This window comes from Salvia splendens, chromosome 5, assembly GCF_004379255.2.
Source record: "Salvia splendens isolate huo1 chromosome 5, SspV2, whole genome shotgun sequence".
NCBI classification, from domain to species: domain Eukaryota; kingdom Viridiplantae; phylum Streptophyta; class Magnoliopsida; order Lamiales; family Lamiaceae; genus Salvia; species Salvia splendens.
The window spans coordinates 20,724,548-20,742,846 of NC_056036.1; the positions used below are offsets into that span (position 1 = coordinate 20,724,548).

Consider the following 18,299-nt stretch of genomic DNA (forward strand, 5'->3'; position numbering starts at 1 on the left):
CAATAAACCCTTAAAATAAAAAATTGCGTGCCCCAATCCCAACAAATGAAAAGTCATCCAATTTAATCTAAAGATCATCTAATTTAATAGGATTTGACTTTTGTAAAATATGAGAAAAAGACAATAAACCCTTAAAATAAAAATCATCCAATTAAGTAGTACTTGTATTTTGATAGGATTTGACTTTTGTAAAATTTTACTACTGTGAAATTGGATGCGTGAGATGGGAAGAAAGAAATGCAGCGAAAGAAGAAAAGAAAAGTCTGATTGACCTTGGATGTAATATAGAGTGGGCCGGCATTGCAGCGAAGCAAGTAAGTAGTAGGACAGACAGACACTCCCACTAAATAAAATTAAAATTGCGTGATTTGTGTTCTTCCATCCTCCACCGATATGGTCAGAACTCTTCTATTCGATTCCAAATTCTTTCACTAAATTTTTTCCCCCAAATCTGTAGTAGGAGTACTAGTTTAGTCTATTCAAGAATTATGTTTCCCTTTCTCAGCTGTCTTCAGTTTTTATTTATGGAAGTTGGATACTTTGTCTTTTCTCCTCTTCTTCGTAGTTTTCGATTCTTCCAAGTTTCCCTAACATAATTGTTGATTATATTGGCCTCTCTCCCTCTGTGTGCATAATATGTGTTGTTTCTGTTTAGTGGGTTTATATTATGCATGATTTTTCCCCTTCTGAGTTGTGTCTTCCATTTCTAGTTATGGGACTTGGAGTTGAGTGGAAAGTTTCCATTATATTGCTCTTATTCTGTAATCTTTTGGGTTCTTTACATGAAATTATTGAAGGGCTTCCCTCCCCCCCTATTGTATTCAACCGTTTTTCTGTTATTTTAGGAGGAGTTTACTTGATGATACACATGAATTGATTGAGTTTTTTTTTATCTTCATCGCTGGAATTTGTCCAGTTTACCCCTTGTCAACCGTTTTTCTGTTATTTTAGGAGGAGTTCAATTTCAAACTTCCAATCCATCTTAGGAAACAATTGATTAACCTTTACTAGTTTTTGTCTGTCAAGGCTGTTTCTCATCCTCAATGGTAAATGCCCCCTTAGGGAGTGTTCGTTCGTGATTCTTGTGGTATTCTTTTGTTATGCCCTTTCACTCAAGCCCGCAAGCATAAGTGTGAGCCTCCTCTGAGCAACGCAACATCTTTAGGTTTCATTTCCAACCCTGGGGTGCAACTGATGCGGATAGGCATTAGTTAAACAACCATTTCATCTTAATGATAGAGTTGGAGGAGGATAATAAAGGGTACCTCGTTGCTTGATATTAAAGAAAGTGTGGGACAACAACCATTATTGTAGTCACTTAGCGGAGTCCTTGATAATGTTGTGTAGAGTTGGGAGAAGGGACACATCATTGAATGTAGTATTGAATGGAAATTTGCGCCTAAGGTTTTTCTTGAAGGAAAGAGGGCTTTCTGTCAAGGAAAATATTATCTATTTACATTCTTTTAATTTCCATCCTAAGTTTTCAGCGCGGCAATGCGTTATGCTACTTATGGAAACATATTTTTATGAATATACGGCCCACCCGTCTTTCGCTCTGTATCAGGATAAGACCATAGTTTTTGAGAGAAATGTGTGATGACATTTTTCTGTTTCATGATTACTTGGAATTTTGCTTTTGCGTTGCTGTATGAACTATGAAGTAAAGGAAGATTGTAAGGCATTTCCCTTTTCTTTAGGACTTAATTTGGAACTGAGAGATTGCATTTTGTGGAGTAATATTTTACATGCTTACGTCAAAATCCCTAAGAGTATCTAGTTTCCTAGATTTTCTTGAATTTGATGCATAGTTCCTCTTTTTCTTAATGTAGAGTGTGAATTTAGTAGCACCTTGGTAAATGACTCAGAATATCAGAGCATTTCCTTTTGCTTTATTTAAGATATGAATGTGTGAAGTATGTTAACATTAGTTACAAATGCATACGTACATTGCAGTTTTAATGGGCATATAGAGATTGGTGGGATGAGTTGCTTTACCGTTTGCTGTAGGCAAAAAATATCTTCCCCTAAGAAGCGAACAACAGATATAAACGAAGGTAGATATCTCATGTCCAGACTGTTCAAACCGGTGGTGGGATAATCTTCATGAAGCGATTTTTTCACAACATTGACGTATCGATGCATCATGTGCTTAAAGAGAAGAATTTTCTAATGGAATTTGAAATGAAATGCAGAAATTTTTTCAAGCGTTGAAGATGCTAAGCTGTACAGTTACAGAGAATTACAAATAGCTACTCAAAGTTTTAACGTGTCTAACAAGATTGGCGAAGGAGGCTTTGGTTCGGTCTACAAGGTATGCGTGCAATTCCTTGCTGCATCATCTGATGCTGCAAACTGTTTTGTTGTCCTGCTGGATCAACTAAATACTCGTTCTAACTTGTAGGGAAGGCTAAAAGACGGCTCTTTAGTAGCTATAAAGGTTCTCTCTGCCCAGTCAGAGCAAGGCGTGAAGGAATTTTTGAATGAGATAATCTCGATATCAGGAGTCGAACATGAAAACCTCGTCAAGTTGTACGGTTGCTGCACGGAAGGGGGCCACAGAATCTTGGTATATGGCTATCTCGAAAATAATAGCCTTGCTCGAACTCTTCTAGGTGACCTTTCCCATGTGTCGTGCACGTTTGATTTGTTACTGTAATTCGAGAGGATGCTTATTAACTTGTAATGTAGGAGGACGAGTCAGCCGTGTTCAGTTCACGTGGAAAATACGGTCTCAGATCTGCATAGGGGTGGCACAAGGACTCGCATTCCTTCATGAGGAAGTCCGGCCTCATATCATTCACAGAGATATAAAAGCAAGCAATGTACTCCTTGACAAGATTTCAAGGCAAAGATTTCAGATTTCGGTTTGGCGAAGCTTTTCCCGACCAACGCGACTCACATCAGCACGCGTGTTGCTGGGACACAGTAAGTTGGTGAATTCCTATCCCATTTTTATTTCCTTAACTTTGGAATTGGATGTATTATTGTGTTTTATCTGTTATATGATAAGTAAAATGGATGATAATGCAAAGTTTAATGGTGTCTAATTCCTTAGAGATCTTCATGTGTCTGCATTTTTCAGTAATTGGGTTTAAAATACTCGATCTTTGCTCTGATAGTGGTTTTGTTTGTATTTTGTCCTGATTTCACTTTCCAACAATTGAAGCTAACCCCACATACAAAATCATTTTACGACGCCTTTTCTATTCTACCGGCTTCTTGAGCATCACCATCTAATCTTGATAATGAATGGAAATGAATCATCTTAGATGATGTTAGAAGTTTATCACCATCTGATTTTGAATATGGTTCTAACTAATAGTCGTCGTGCGCAGTGGTTATTTAGCCCCAGAATATGCTATTCGTGGAAAGCTGACACGGAAAGCAGACGTGTACAGCTTTGGCGTTCTCCTAATGGAAATCGTCAGCGGAAGAAGCCTCAGAGACAAGAGATTACCAGCCGGAGCACAAAATCTCCTCGAAATGGTTTGGAACATTTTGATTCGGTGTTTCAATTAGTCTTGGTCCGGTTATTTTAGTTTGGATTTTATTTGAAATATCAGTTCCTCGTTTCAGGCGTGGACTCTATATGAGAAGGGCCTGCTGTCCGAGCTGGTCGATTCATCGGTGGAGGGGGACGCCAACATTGATGAGGCTTGCAAATATCTCAAGATCGGGTTTCTATGCACCCAAGTGATGCCCAAAACGCGCCCCGCCATGTCTGAGGTCGCGAAAATGTTGAAAGGCGAGATAGATGTGGACGATGAGAACATCACGAAGCCGGCCCTCGTGACGCAGCTGTTGGGTCTGACGAGCTCGAGCTACGAACCACACGGATCATCGTCAGGCTGGGGAACACAAGATGAGTCTCCTCCATTACAAGTCACAAATGTGTCGCATGGTACCATGACTTTCAGTTCAATATATGATGGGAGTAATTAAGTTGAGACAATGTCTAGCATACATCCATCTTCTTATATATTTTTATTGATATGGCAATTTTTTGTGAAAATCTTTGTGTTTGAGAGATAATAGTATATTTCAGTCTACTTCAAATATGTCAATTTAGAAAATTTCGAATTGCATTTGGAATTGAATTAGTTACTGGTTTTGTATAATTTATATTCTTTTGTTAATTGAGTTTGTGATTCAGCTGTCAAAGGTGTGGTGGTGGTTAATTTACGCAGAACCATAAAATAGAATAATTCAAGTCAAGTTATGAGAGCATCCCCATCGCTACTCTCCGGGGCAGACGGCGTCCGTGCCAGCTGCGCGACACAGTCTCGTCCGTCGCTGTGCTCGTGCCAACGGCACGGCGCTGCTCGATAATAAGAGCACGTTCGTGCCGCTGAGCAGGTCGTTGTGGTAGCGTGCGATTAGCCAACGGCAATGCCGTTGTAATTTCCTTTTTTTTAAATAGAAAATAATACCAAAAATTAAAAAAAATTTATTTTCGGATTCCCAAAAAATATATCCGTTTATTACCTTTTTTTTGAAATTTTTTTGATTTTTTTTAAATTTTTTTAATCCCAAAATTATCTATAAATATACGCATTCATCATCCATTTTCTCATACAACACATTCATCATCCATCTTCCTCTCTTACTCAAACCCTCTCTAAAAATTCAAAAATGGATTTCACCGATATCATGGTTGAAGCGGAGCGCGAAGAACAAGAATACTATGAACAATATCGTGCCGCCTATGAAGCCTATGTCGCCGCCGCCACCCCTGCCCTTCCTCTTCAACCAACTAGATCAAAACGCCGCTACATTCCTCGTGACCGGGAGGGAGCCCATGAAAGGCTCGTTGCCGACTATTTTTTTGACACGCCGCGGTTTTCGGAAGATTACTTTCGGCGCCGTTTTCGCATGTCAAAACGGTTGTTTATGCGCATTGTCAACACATTGTCTGCCCGTGTTGAATACTTTCAATCACGTAGAGATGCAACCGGTCGGCAAAGTCTCTCGGCGTTGCAGAAGTGTACTTGTGCCCTTCGCTAACTTGCTACTGGGCAAACGACTGACCTCTTCGACGAGTATTTGCATGTGGGTGAGTCAACTGGAATCCTATGCCTCAAAATTTTTTGCGACGACATTCGTTCTGCTTTCGGAGAGGAATTCCTTCGGGCACCCACCACCGAAGATTGTCAACGGTTGCTTCATCTTCACAAAACAGTCCACGATTTTCCCGGTATGCTTGGCAGCATTGACTGCATGCATTGGAAGTGGAAGTATTGCCCGAATGCTTGGAGGGGGCAACACTTAAGCGGCCACAAAGGCGGCGGTCGAACGCTTATCCTTGAAGCGGTTGCCGACTACCGCCTATGGATTTGACATGCATATTTCGGTGATGCCGGATCCAACAACGACTTGAACGTGCTCTATTCTTCACCACTATTCGATGATGTTTTGAATGGTGTGGCACCGGTGATCGACTTCACCGTCAACGGAAATCCATACCACATGGGTTACTATCTCGCCGATGGTATCTACCCAAGGTGGTTGACTTTCGTGAAGACGCTCAGCAATCCGCAAGACCAGAGACGAGTTCTTTTTGCGAAGCTTCAAGAGTCTGCTTGGAAAGACGCCGAAAGAGCTTTTGGGGTCCTTCAAGGCCGATTCAACATTGTGAAGGCCTCGTCTCGGCTGTGGTACTCTAAGAATATTGCCAACATCATGTACACGTGTATTATCTTGCACAACATGATTATAGTTGACGAAGGACCGATGTCGGCTAACTTTTACGACGAGGATGAAACCGGAAGCTCAACCGCAAGGTCTCCCTCACGCTGAGGTGTGCATACGACGGTGCGAGAGAGGATCGAAACAAGACACACAATGCGCGATACTAAAGCTCGCATTGAGCTACAAGAAGACCTAATCAAACACATTTGGGCAAAATTCGGCGACGAGTAGTGGGTTTTTAAATTTTATGAATTTAATTAAGTAATTTTTAATTTTTAGGACTTTAATTATGTACTCCCTCCGTCCCACATAATTTGACCCAGTTTTCCATTTTGGGCCGTCCCACATAATTTGACCCATTTCACTTTTACCATTTTTGGTAGTGGACCCTACATTCCACTAACACATTCCTACTCACATTTAATTATAAAACTAATATATAAAAGTGGGACCCACATTCCACTAACTTTTTCAACTCACTTTTCATTACATTTCTTAAAACCCATGCCCGGTCAAAGTGTCCCAAATTATGTGGGACGGAGGGAGTAATTTTTAATTTTTAGGATTTGAATTATGTAATTTTTAAATTTTTAGTAATTTGTAATAGTATTCCGAGTATTTTTAATGCATTCTAATATTGTGGAAATGTTTTTATTTAAATTGAATAATAGAATGGTGGGACCCTTGAGCATGTCCTTGCGGAAGAGCATGCATGTGAGTGTTGTGCTCTTGGGGAAGAGCAGAGAGTAAAAAATGAATAAAAGTGGGTTCGGACCCACTTCCATTCCATGCTTTTACCTAAAAGCATGGATGGGGATGCTCTGAATATAGCTAAGTAATGAATGGTTTTGCATAAGAGTAATTAGAGCATCCACATCCATGCTCTTGCCAACGAGCACGGATGTGGGCCTAATCCAACTTTTACTCCCTGCTCTTAGGCAAGAGCATAACACCCACATCCGTGCTCTTCCGCAAGGACAAGCTCAAGGGTCCCACCATTATACTATTCAATTTAAATAAAAATATTTTCACAAAATTAAAATGCATTAAAAATACCCGGAATAATATTACAAATTACAAAAAAATTAAAAATTACATAATTAAAATACTAAAAATTAAAAATTACATAATTAAAATCCTAAAAATTAAAAATTACATAATTAAACACCTAAAAAATAAAAATTACCCTCGTGGATGACTATTCATCCGGCTCTACCCCCAATGTTGTTTGGAGACCCCGTATCATCGCCACATGCTATCGAAGTTGCTCGGGGGTCATATTTGACCTATCGGCCAAATTGAGTTGGGCCAAAATCCCCCACAACGAGTTGGTGGGGGGTTGAGGTGGCACATAGGGAGGGGGAGCGGGGGCGGATGGAGTCGCGGCGCGACGGCGGTTGGCCGCCGCCTTCTTCCTTCCTTGCGGCCGGCGTTGGGAACCGCTCGGGCCGGCGTCGGGGCTACCCAAGTTAGCTCCGGCAAGTTGGCTAGCCACATCTTCGGAGCCGGCGTTGGATAGGGATACCGACCTCGACCGTTTGGAGGAGGAGCTAGAGGAGGATGTTACGCCTCCCCTATACTTCGGATACGACCGCGTCTCCTGCCAAATGTTGAGGTACTTGAACGGCTTGTAGTTCATGAATTGGTAGGTCGCCAAGGCGGAACTGATGATGTCAAGCTCGCTCCGGCCGCTCCCCGCCGGCCGCTCTTACTGGAGGTAATACCCCTGGAACTTTTGGATTTCTTCGTTGGCTATGTATATGGCATTGCGCACCATACTCTCGTTGCGCTCGATTGTTCCAGCCGGTCGGTTTTGATTGTACCGGCGACAGATGCGCCACCAATAATGGTCACCGGATTGGTTCGTGCCAACCTCCGGATCTTCGGAGATTGACAAGAACGCTTTGAACAATTGCTCCATCTCCCCCGGAGTGTACGGGGTGCGGACACCGCGAGTAGGAAGATGAGGAGTTTGAGAGGGGCGCTCCCTCCCGCTCTAGGCACGGATGGCTCGGGTGTCCACCCGTATAGCCCTTCGGGGGCATCTTGGTCGTCGACCGGGTAAGGCCGGTAGCCACCCGGAACTTGCTAACCTTGGGTTTGAGGAGGGGCCGAATATTCCATTTCCGGACTAGGAAATGGTTGTGAACCGAACCAATCGGGGTTCCAACCGTGGGAGCCGGAGGGGTGATCGCCGTGGCCGGACATTGTTTTGTTGTAAGAGTAAGTGTGAAAGAAAGATTGAGAATTGAGAATGGAAATGAGAGAATTTAGATGAGAATTGTGTAGTGTGGTGTGAATTTTTGGGTGTGGAAGTGGGGTATTTATAGATGAAAATGTGTATTTTTGGGGAAAAAAATGAAAAATAAATTAAAAGTTGGTAGAAAACGGATATAATTTTTTGGGAAGTGGGAAAATATATTTTTTAATCGGATTTTTTAATTAAAATCTGATTTTTTTTAAAAAAAAATTAAATTGCCAACGACTATGCCGTTGGTCAATGGGAGGCTGCCACGTACGCTGCTCGCTGGCACGGACGTGCTCCATGCATCGAGCAGCTCCGCGGACAGCGGTGCCGCTGACACGAACGGACGGACGCCGTCCTGCTCACCGCTGCGGATGCTCTTACGATCATGACTTCTGAATTAGTCATTTATGTATCAAAGTTCACAACCAAGTCATGCCCAAGACTGAATTTGCTCTAAGACTATAATAATAAGAATACTGATTTAATCGTTTTTATCTTAAGTTCTGAGTTCATTTCTAGGATTCAGAATTATTTTTGATTTTGGCATCGTGCTTGCTTTAGTTTGGTTTAATATATTTTTCTTTGTTTGATTAGTTCGTTTTTTTGTGGATATTAGTTCAAAGGTTTTATTTCTTTTATATTGTTAGTTGCTTCGTTTTTAATTTTAGTTAAGGTGTCATGCTTATTTTAATTTTAATTTTCCTAAAAAAATTCTCTTTGTAATAAATGAGTATCTTTTCGGAATGAAGAGTAAATTTTTAATGCACCGGATAAAATAAAGTGGGAGAGAGAATAAAATTAAAGAGATGAAATGAGAATAAATTAAAAGGGATGATAAAGTATGAGAGAGAAAATATATTATTTTTTTGCTAAAAATTATGATATTTCCCATTTTCAACTTATCAATTTTTCATTTATCAATAATTCTTGAGTCGATATTATAACTAATTAATATCAAAATAAATAAATCATAAAGGAAAATAAATAAATTTTATTAACACAAAAAGGTTAATTAAATTATGAAATTTGTTAAATAAATCCAACCAAAAAACACTTAAATAAAAATGCATTAGTATAAGACCTAATGAAATAAAAAATTGTAAAAGGACTCAATGAAACAAAGTGTATTAGTATAAGAACCTATTCAATGAAACAAATTGTATTAGTATAAGAATCAATTGAAAAAAAAATTATATAATGACCTAATGAATTAAAATATATTAATACAAAGACAGATGTGTCTTGTCTCCATAAAATGTGTTGATAAGATGTAGGGAAGATTGTCATTTAAATTATACTAGTACTAACTTTTAGTTGACTTCTGGTCAATCTCATAACTTATAAACTTAGCTAATTAGAGCATCAACAATAGAACATCCTAGTCAATAGTCTAACACTAGGACTAACCAAAAACACTTCCTGCCACATCATTAGGACTTTCCACAACCCAGTAATAGCCTAGCACTAGAACTAGCCGACGCCCTAGCCAATAAAACAAATTCACAAATACGAAATTAAAAATTCGACACGAATACGGATAAAATGCAACCATTTTATTTCATAACAAAAACAAACATACATATTTAAATTTTAAAAAAATACATAGTGCAACAAAAAAAACCATCTTCATCAAGCTTCACGCACGCGGCCCACGTTTCACTCTTCGGAGTCCCCTTGGCCATCCCCGGCGACATCGGCATCCTCAACAGCTACCCCAACGACATCTTCAGGCATTCCGCCGGCGTTCCCGCCCATTCCACCGGCGTTTCCCCCACCTCCAACGGGGAAGTCGGCGTTTGTGATTCGCTCGTCGCCGGAGAGTCACTGTCGTGATCCATTTATTTTCAATAGAAATGAGAGTGGAGAAAGAGAAACTCGTTAATACAAGTGGTGCAAATGAAATGAAGTGCAACAAGCCCTATATATAGAGTTGGAAAAAAAAATTAAAATAAAAATCCGCTCGCCGACAGTTAGCCGATCGCGTCAGCACAATAGCGGACGAGCGATCGGCTAACGGTCTCCGACCGCGGACGGCCGCTCATCCACCCCGTTCGTCCGACCCGTGTTTACCGACTCCAATAGTGGACGAACGCTGACGCCTGAGCCGCTAGCTGGTTGCTAGGGCGTGCGTTCGCCCGCTATTGCGGATGCTCTTAAATCACAACTTTTGGACGTTTTTCTATTTTCCCATAAAATTAAAATTTTGGTAAAATTTGTCGTTTAAATCATAATTTGTCGCTAACTTCTCGATAAATTAAGAAAACTTAATTAACTCAAAAAATAAAAATAAAGTTAGTAATAATCAAAATAGACATTTGATAGAAGCTCTCAGCCGCTCTTTCTTCTGTTCGAGATTTCTCCTTCTCTTCTTCTTCTTCACTAGATGTTTTTGAAACTTGAGGATTGAAAATGGACTGTTTATATCGATATCAATTTTATAGTGTAATTGTTAAAAAGAAGAAGAAAACTGGCGGATGAATAGAGGGCCGTAAATTGGGCCGAGCCGGGCCGGAATTCTTATCCAGGCCCATTACCGCACTGCCATATTGGCCCGAAGCAAATCCAACTAGGGTTCTTATTGCATTTCTCCGATTCGATTTCCGATTATTGCTTTGTATCACTCCGCATCATGGTAATTTTACTCCCTTTTCGTGGAATTCCGTTCCAACTAATTTGTGTGTGATTCAGAATTATGCGGTGTGATTGAATTTTAGATATTTTTTGTTAGTTAGGAAACTGATTTTTTTTGTTTTTCGAAAGTAGTTTTACCTGATTATTATGTTCAGTGTTGGATTTGACAGAGTTGAACTGAATCAAGCTTTTGTTTTAATGGATACTGTTATACTGCTGAGAATTTAATCGTAATTAGTCGTTATTTTTATTTTTAGGACGGAAATCATGGCCAGGAAATCATGATGATTGGGATGACTGAAGTAAGATTTTTCTCTAACTGATTGATTTATACCATGCCAATCCGATTTTTTTTTGCTGGCGATTGTGTTTCTTGAATTTTTTTTCCCTGCAACTTAGTTTTGTTACTTGCAGAAATCTGGTGGTTTTTTTCTAAATAAAATACAAATGGAAATAGTAATATCTTGCTTGAATGTATGAACTTAATTAGAGCTCAAAACTAGTGTAATAACAGAAGAAAAATAGCAAAAATCGCGGAGAATGATCTGGCTCAAAACATTCCAGTCATAGTTTTTGGCTTATCGAAGAACAAACTTGTAATTTGTGAAATCATGATTGAACATATAACTGAAGTAAACAGTGTTCGAGGTCAAAATATTGTGTTGAATTATAAGATAGATAGTCTAACTAGTGATATATTGAAGAACAATTTTTGTAACCTGTAATATGTAAGGTGCCTTGGCTCGAGTTAAAGATATGGATATGGTTTCTTATGTTGCTACATTGCTGAGATCGGTTTGTACTGAATTTTATGCTACTTGTCATAATTGGTGATATATCGAAGTGCAATCGTTGTAACTTGTAAGTTGCCGTGATATAAGTTAAAGTTAAGGCTATTTGTATCTTACTTTTGCTAAATCTGTGAGACTGGTCATAATTGGTGATATGATGAGAACAATCTTTGTAACGTGTAATTTGCAAGGTGCCTTGGCGCGAGTTGAAGTTAAGGCTAACGTATCTTATGTTACTAGGTTAATATGATTGGCGTTTGATATCTGCTTAGGTTGATTTCTGTTCTTGTGTGTAGATAGAAGATGCGAATAATGAAACTGATCTGGAAACAAACTACAATTCCGAAGCAAGCATTGGGGACAAGCGGAAGCGAGATGGGAAGTTGAGATCCGAAGTTTGGCTGCATTTCACAAAGGTCATTCAGGAGGACGGAACATGTGAGAAATGCCAGTGTAATCACTGCCGGAAGCTGTTCACTTGTTCGAGCAGAAGTGGGACGACTCATCTGAAACGCCACATAGATGCCCGGATCTGCCCCGTCTATAAGAAAGACAAGGATAAGACGGTAACAATATCGAGCTATCCAAGAAACGGCCCTATTCCATGGAAATACGAAACCTCCGCCCAACAATGCTTGGAAGCTGAGGCCGAACTGCTACCACCGGAGAGGCTTGGTAATCTTGAACTTCAGTCGTTCAAGACAGCCGAAGATGACTATGGAACTCCAGTGCCTTTACGGAATAAACTCCCCCAGCAACCTGTGGGGAAGTCTCAGCCAAGAGGAGACGCATGGATGAACGAATTCAGGACGTGTGTAGCTAAGCTCGTGGAACTGAACAGCGGGAAGGTTCCAGTGCTATCGCCTCAGCCATTGGCAATTTGTGCTCCCGATCACTCAATATCCGCTGCTCTCAAATCATTGAACGAGATGGAGGATATCCCTCAGTCGAGCGAGATGTACTTGGATGCTTTCGAGATTTTGCAGGATGCTGGAGAAAGAGAGTGCTTCGTCTGCTTGCCCTCGGAGCCGCGCAGGCGCTGGCTGCAACGAATCCTGCATCGTCGTCATCCCCTGCGCTATAGCCCGAATATGTGACGGATTTGTATCCATTTTTAGGTATAAATTGTTGTAATTTGGCTTGTGTGAAGTTGCTCGCCTGAGGTGTGGGTAGGGAGGGATTTACTCTTTTTTAGTAATAAAACTGCAGATATGTCATAAAAATATTCGTTTGGTGCCCAAACAGATCTAATTTATAAACACACATTGTATAAATTTTAAAGTATAAACATATGACGTCATGTTCTGTTTAGAATGCAGTTTGTTATCAGCCAATCATCATACAATATGTATCAGAGCACTCACAATGGGAAGACCCTCCCAACAGCCTTTCCAAAAATACCTTCAACCCTCCCAATAGCTTTTCTAACAGCCCTTCCATTTTAATTTGTTGGGGTTTGATCAAATATTTAAAATAACGATGATGAAATTACTTGGACATAAAAAGAAGGAAACACAAACATACTACATTAAAATAAATAAAAAAATTACACCAAAAAAAACCTCCCAAAAGCTTAAACATGTCGTCCCGTGCGGCTCACTCGTCGGCGTCCTCCCCAGCGTTAGCCCCACCATCGTCCTCATCGTCGTCCAGTGGCAACCCCATAGTGCGCTTCATCGACTGAATGGCGATGAAGTACTGTTTCTTGACTCTGGGGTCGGTTGCCACGCTCCACTGCATGACGACGTCTAATATGTGCTTTTCATGCTGCATCCTGATGTTTAAAGAAAGAGTCTTAGCGGCGGAAGATTGGACTTCCGTGGACCAGCTCGCCGATCCTCTCAACATCTGCATCGCCGTTTTCTGGCCAATCGGACGCTGGGGGAGGCACCTAGTCGACATCTTCGGAGAGGTCGACGGAACCGCCGCTGCTGCTGAAGTTGCCGGAGATACCGAGCCGCATCCGCTTCGGAAAGCCCTCAGCCCTCCCCTACTGGAATTTGGGGGAATCCTTCGGGACCAGAAAGGAATCCCAGTACGAAAACGCCCGGCCTCGGGGTACTGGCTCAACGACAACTCCTTGATGTTGTCCATTGTCTGGCTGCTGGTCATCGAGCGGACGTAGTTCTCGTAGATGCCCAACCGCCGAGCCGCACGGCCGGCGGGACAGCGGCCACTGTGAGTGCTCTTATCTGAGTGAAAAACTATTGTGATATAATTAAGCAAATAAATGTGCATTAAGATATAAGGAATGCATTAGCATGACATCTAGGCTTGAAATATGTCATTTTGGCAATTGGAAGCATATTTTAATAAGTGCATAATTAAAAGAGGGGTGTAATTCACGTATTCAAGCGTTGCATAATAACTTTATTTTCTCCAAAAAAATATCTTAAAACTTAAAATTTCACATAACTCACTCAATTAAAATTATTTTTTATAAAAAATATATCAAAGTAAAAATAATTTTACGAGAATTTAAAGCGAAATCCTAATTATATATGTTCATATAAAGTATTTTTTTATAATATAGAAATGACATTCTAAGTGGTGAGAAATGATAACTTTGTTAGTTGAAATGAAACATTTCGGAAGAAAATTGATACTATTTTGTTGTAGTGTTGTTTAAATATAAAATGATTTTATGAGTGGTAAGAAATGATCATTTTGTTAAATGATTGAAAATGATATATTTTGAATGAATAACGATATTGTGTTGATTGGCTGTTTAAATAAAAAATGACATTTTTAATGGTAAGATATGATAATTTTGCTGATTGAAAATGATACATTTCGAATGCAAAAAAAATGTTGTTGCATTTGTTATTTGATTGTTATTTAAATCAAACTATATACCACCACCTAAGGATGTCAATCCAACCCCAAACCCGTGGATCAGCGCAAATTGGATTGCAATTTTATAACCCGAATACAAAACGGGCTAAACGGGTTGGTTGCAACTTTTAATTAAAAAATGTTAAGTTTTAGGGGATTTGTGTATTTTTGAATTTCATGTGGCACAATCATTAGTCTTCTTCAATCTTCAATCTACACTTTTTTCACTCGATCCCACACTATCAACTTTCAAGTTCCACATCGACTCATTATTTCATCGTCCCATCATCTGTCACTATTGTCTTACTGTTAGGATTGGTATACTGAAAAACACATTTCGAGCATGTTGCACGGATAGAATTGCTTGTATACAATAAACTTTACAATCACTTTTAACCTAAGGCGAGAAGAAGTAATTTTGTCGCATTGGTGTTTGATTATGCATTTATAAGATGTTTCTCAAACATTTAAATGTATAAAAAGCAAACAAGTCTAATTCTTCTGCAGAGTAGACTGGTCGTGAATGATGTTCACAGAAGGTGATGCAGTCAGTTCTTTGTAGAAGAGAAATAGACATTCACGACCTAGATAGACTTTGGCTACCTATCAAGAAAGGTTTCAATGTCAGTCCGCATGTTTCCTCACCTTCGGAAATATATGACATTGGTGTGGTATAGCACTGAATGATCTAACAGTTGAGATAAATCTTTCTTGCTATTTACTGAAAGACGAGGTCTCGGTGATTGTTATTTCTTAATCATTGTTGATATAACATTGAGCATACAATATTGATTATGCACTACTTTGATTTATCAAATGTTGCGGATTTTTCGCAATCCAAAAATCCTGATATCGTGGGTAGTGATGATCAATGTCTAGATGTTCTGGGTGAGTCCAGTTTGATAATATCCTCAAGAGGTGTTCGAAAAAATATTTTATTATTCAGAAACCCGGCTGGTTGGAATTTATTCCAGAATAATAAATAAAGATTTTGAACTAGACAACTCTAAGAAAAAGATATTAATTAATTAAAGTCAAATAACAGACTTAAATTAATTAATGGATATATATCTTAAACACGAGAATAATAAATTAAAGAGGTAAAGCAAGTATTACTCGTAATTTGGGATTGGACGGACATTCAATATTATTATACTATAGGATGATAATAATATTCTGTTTAGATTTGAATTAAATTGAGGCTTAATTTAATTAGTAAAAGTCCAACATGTTTGGCCCAAGTCCAACCTCCATGGATCCCTAATCTGGCATATCACAACTCTATATAAAAGGAGATTAAAAAGGAGATTTAATAAAAATTTACTCTTAATTTTCATGCTCCCCCTTTGGGAGTGGACAAAAAATTGGTTTTTGACAGAACTGATATTCTGTTTTCTTTCTAATCAAGTTCTTTTCAATTCTGACAAGCTTTGTCCACCCAAAGATCAATATCTGAGTTCGGGATACATATTAGAAGGTTCGTGATTGAATACGAAGAACATCACGTGGAGAAGGCGCAAGCAATCGTCGATTCTTTGGAGAATCATATCGATAATTCTAAACCGTAGGAAATTCATGTTTAGGTTTTAATTCCTTTTACATGAATTTATGTGCGTTCTTGTATGCAATTGTTTAATTAATATGTGGTTAATTAATCCCTTAATCGGTCAAGTAGATATGTAGATCTGATTTATTTGTTTATGCATGACTTCCGCTGTGCACCGGGCACCAAACCCCAATACTTACCACAAGATTTTTAATTTTCATAAAGAATTAATTATGAACAATGTCAAAATAATGACACGAACACAAGCTTTAATTCAAATTGGTTGATTTAATTTGAATTTATCTGTGACATCCCTAACCCGAAATATGCATTAATTTCATATTTGCGTAATTTATTATTATTATGTAATATATAGGCGTTGTCATTAGCATTATAGATATATTATACTATGTGTATTATAAAAGATAAAGTTGATACCTTATAATAGTTGTGACGACTCTAACCCAAATCATACATCATACTGCACAAGTGCATATTTTATTATAATTACATTATATATTTTACAGATTTGAGTGGGTTGCTATATCATATAGTATTTAGTAAACTAAGAGAGGTTAAGTTAATTATAACTTTTTATATCTAGAAATATACTTTCATGATATTAGCAATTATGTAACACATAATTACATGTAATTGAGTTTAAAATTAAAAATAATTGAATTATGTATTAGGCATTTATGTATATGTACGTGGTAGATTAGAGGTACTTTTCCAATTACTAAGTCATGCACATAATATTTATTTAAGTCATATACATATGTCTATTTGTCTATATGTGAAGGCGTTTAGTTTCAATCAATTAAACTACACTTTTATATTTACTTAGAATTTTATCTAATACTAGCATATATTATAATGTTTTAGTTTTAGTTGATACGTGTAGGAATTTTAGAGTTAGCATAGGCTAAAGAAAATGAATAGATGTAAATCCTATTCTTGTAACCGACTAGAAAATTCTATATATAGGCCTTTAGTGTATTTTGTTAAAAAAAGGAAAAGAAACGAGAACCTGGAGTCGAGAGGAAGAAAAAAAATGTCCGAAGGTAGAAAGGTAGTAGGAATAGTTATTTTTCTTAAATTATCTCTTTATAGGCATGTTATAGTATAGAAGGTAGTTATGATATTTAATATTTTTAATTTTGGTATATTATATAGGATCAAGGCTGAACAGGAAGAGGAGTTAGGGGTTCGGTTGGAACACTTACAATAATCAGGTAGGTGTGTATAAATCACACTTTTAATTTTACATATTTTATGTGACTGATTGCTATGTGTTAAATTGGAGTTAATATTTGAATTATACGATGTGAGCCTGAAATAGTTATGTGTTATTTGATATTGATTGTGTAATATAATGTGGATATGTGATTTGTGAAATGGAAATGTTTATCTATAGTAATTGATGGAATATATGGATATGTAATTGGTGCAATGCATATGTTTGACGGGCATTGGAATTATTCGCATCATGGGATTAAAGAGGATATGTGACGGTCTTGCTTTGGATCTGATATACAATGACAATAGACCTCCGGATCATATACAATGATAATAGACCTACGGGTCAAAATTTAAAATCATTTTATAGAGGAAAATTTTGATACAAGAGATTATTACTGAAAGTTTTGATGCCCGAATAGCCCGATGGATTAGCCCGAAACCCGGTGGGTTAGGGTTAGGGTCGAAAATTGATGACCCAAAAAATTCATAACCCACACCCAAATAGCCCAATAACATGGATGAAATGGTCCAAACCCGAACAGCCCGATTGACATAATGCCACTTAATAAGACTCATAAGTGATGTGTTGGACAATCTACGAGTACCAAATTAAACCAAATAAGCAACATGTTCATTAAAATCGAACATTAATAAGGATAAATAATACTACCACAACAACCATCAATAATAATATCTGTATATATCAGAAATGACATTTTTGACTGTGAATAAAATAAGGGTAGTGATTTAGAGACATAAGGTCTCTATGCCATAATACCCTTATATCATTTTGCCATAATCGTACTTTATATTGTGACTAATTTGCCCTATTGTTGTTTTAGAAAGACAAATCTTAAATTATGAAATTTAATTAACACATACTTGCATTAATGTATTCATAACTTTAATTAGACTATTTAAAATCTTAATTAGAGTATTAGTAAATGTACGTAGGATAATTTTATGGGAAATGATAATAAAAATTTTAAAATATAAAATTAAAAATGATCGTTCTTATAACTAAAAATAATTGTGTTTATAAAAAAAAATTATTAATTTTATAAATAATAATTATAATTTTTGTGAGTAAAAGATATTAATATTATTTTAATAATAAAATTTATTCTATTCATTAATAAAATTTATTCTATTCATTAATAAAATTTATTGTCATAATAAATAAAATATATTGTTATTTTCAAGAAAAAAATGAATAAAAATTATTATTGTAAATAATAAATTTAATTATTTTTAAAGCATCAATAGTCGTTTTTCATCATCGAACCCTTTGATTTATCGGATAGATGAGAAGCTTATT

The 18,299-nt window shown here is 37.7% G+C and overlaps 1 protein-coding gene and 1 pseudogene across 2 annotated transcripts; both read left to right on the forward strand.

Moving 5' to 3' along the window:
* The first annotated feature begins 293 nt into the window (after positions 1-293).
* LOC121805014 lies at positions 294-4,136 on the forward strand (annotated as a pseudogene).
* Positions 4,137-10,273: 6,137 nt separating this feature from the next.
* On the forward strand, positions 10,274-12,581 carry LOC121805015. 2 transcript variants are annotated; one of them, XM_042204762.1, is made up of 3 exons: positions 10,274-10,568; positions 10,825-10,869; positions 11,655-12,581. In XM_042204762.1, exons 1-3 carry the CDS (start codon positions 10,566-10,568, stop codon positions 12,453-12,455), a joined length of 849 nt encoding a protein of 282 aa, XP_042060696.1. In that variant the 5' UTR covers positions 10,274-10,565; the 3' UTR covers positions 12,456-12,581. The 2 variants fall into 2 exon arrangements, with proteins under 2 accessions (XP_042060696.1, XP_042060697.1); XM_042204763.1 differs by lacking the exon at positions 10,825-10,869.
* The last annotated feature ends 5,718 nt before the right edge of the window (positions 12,582-18,299 follow it).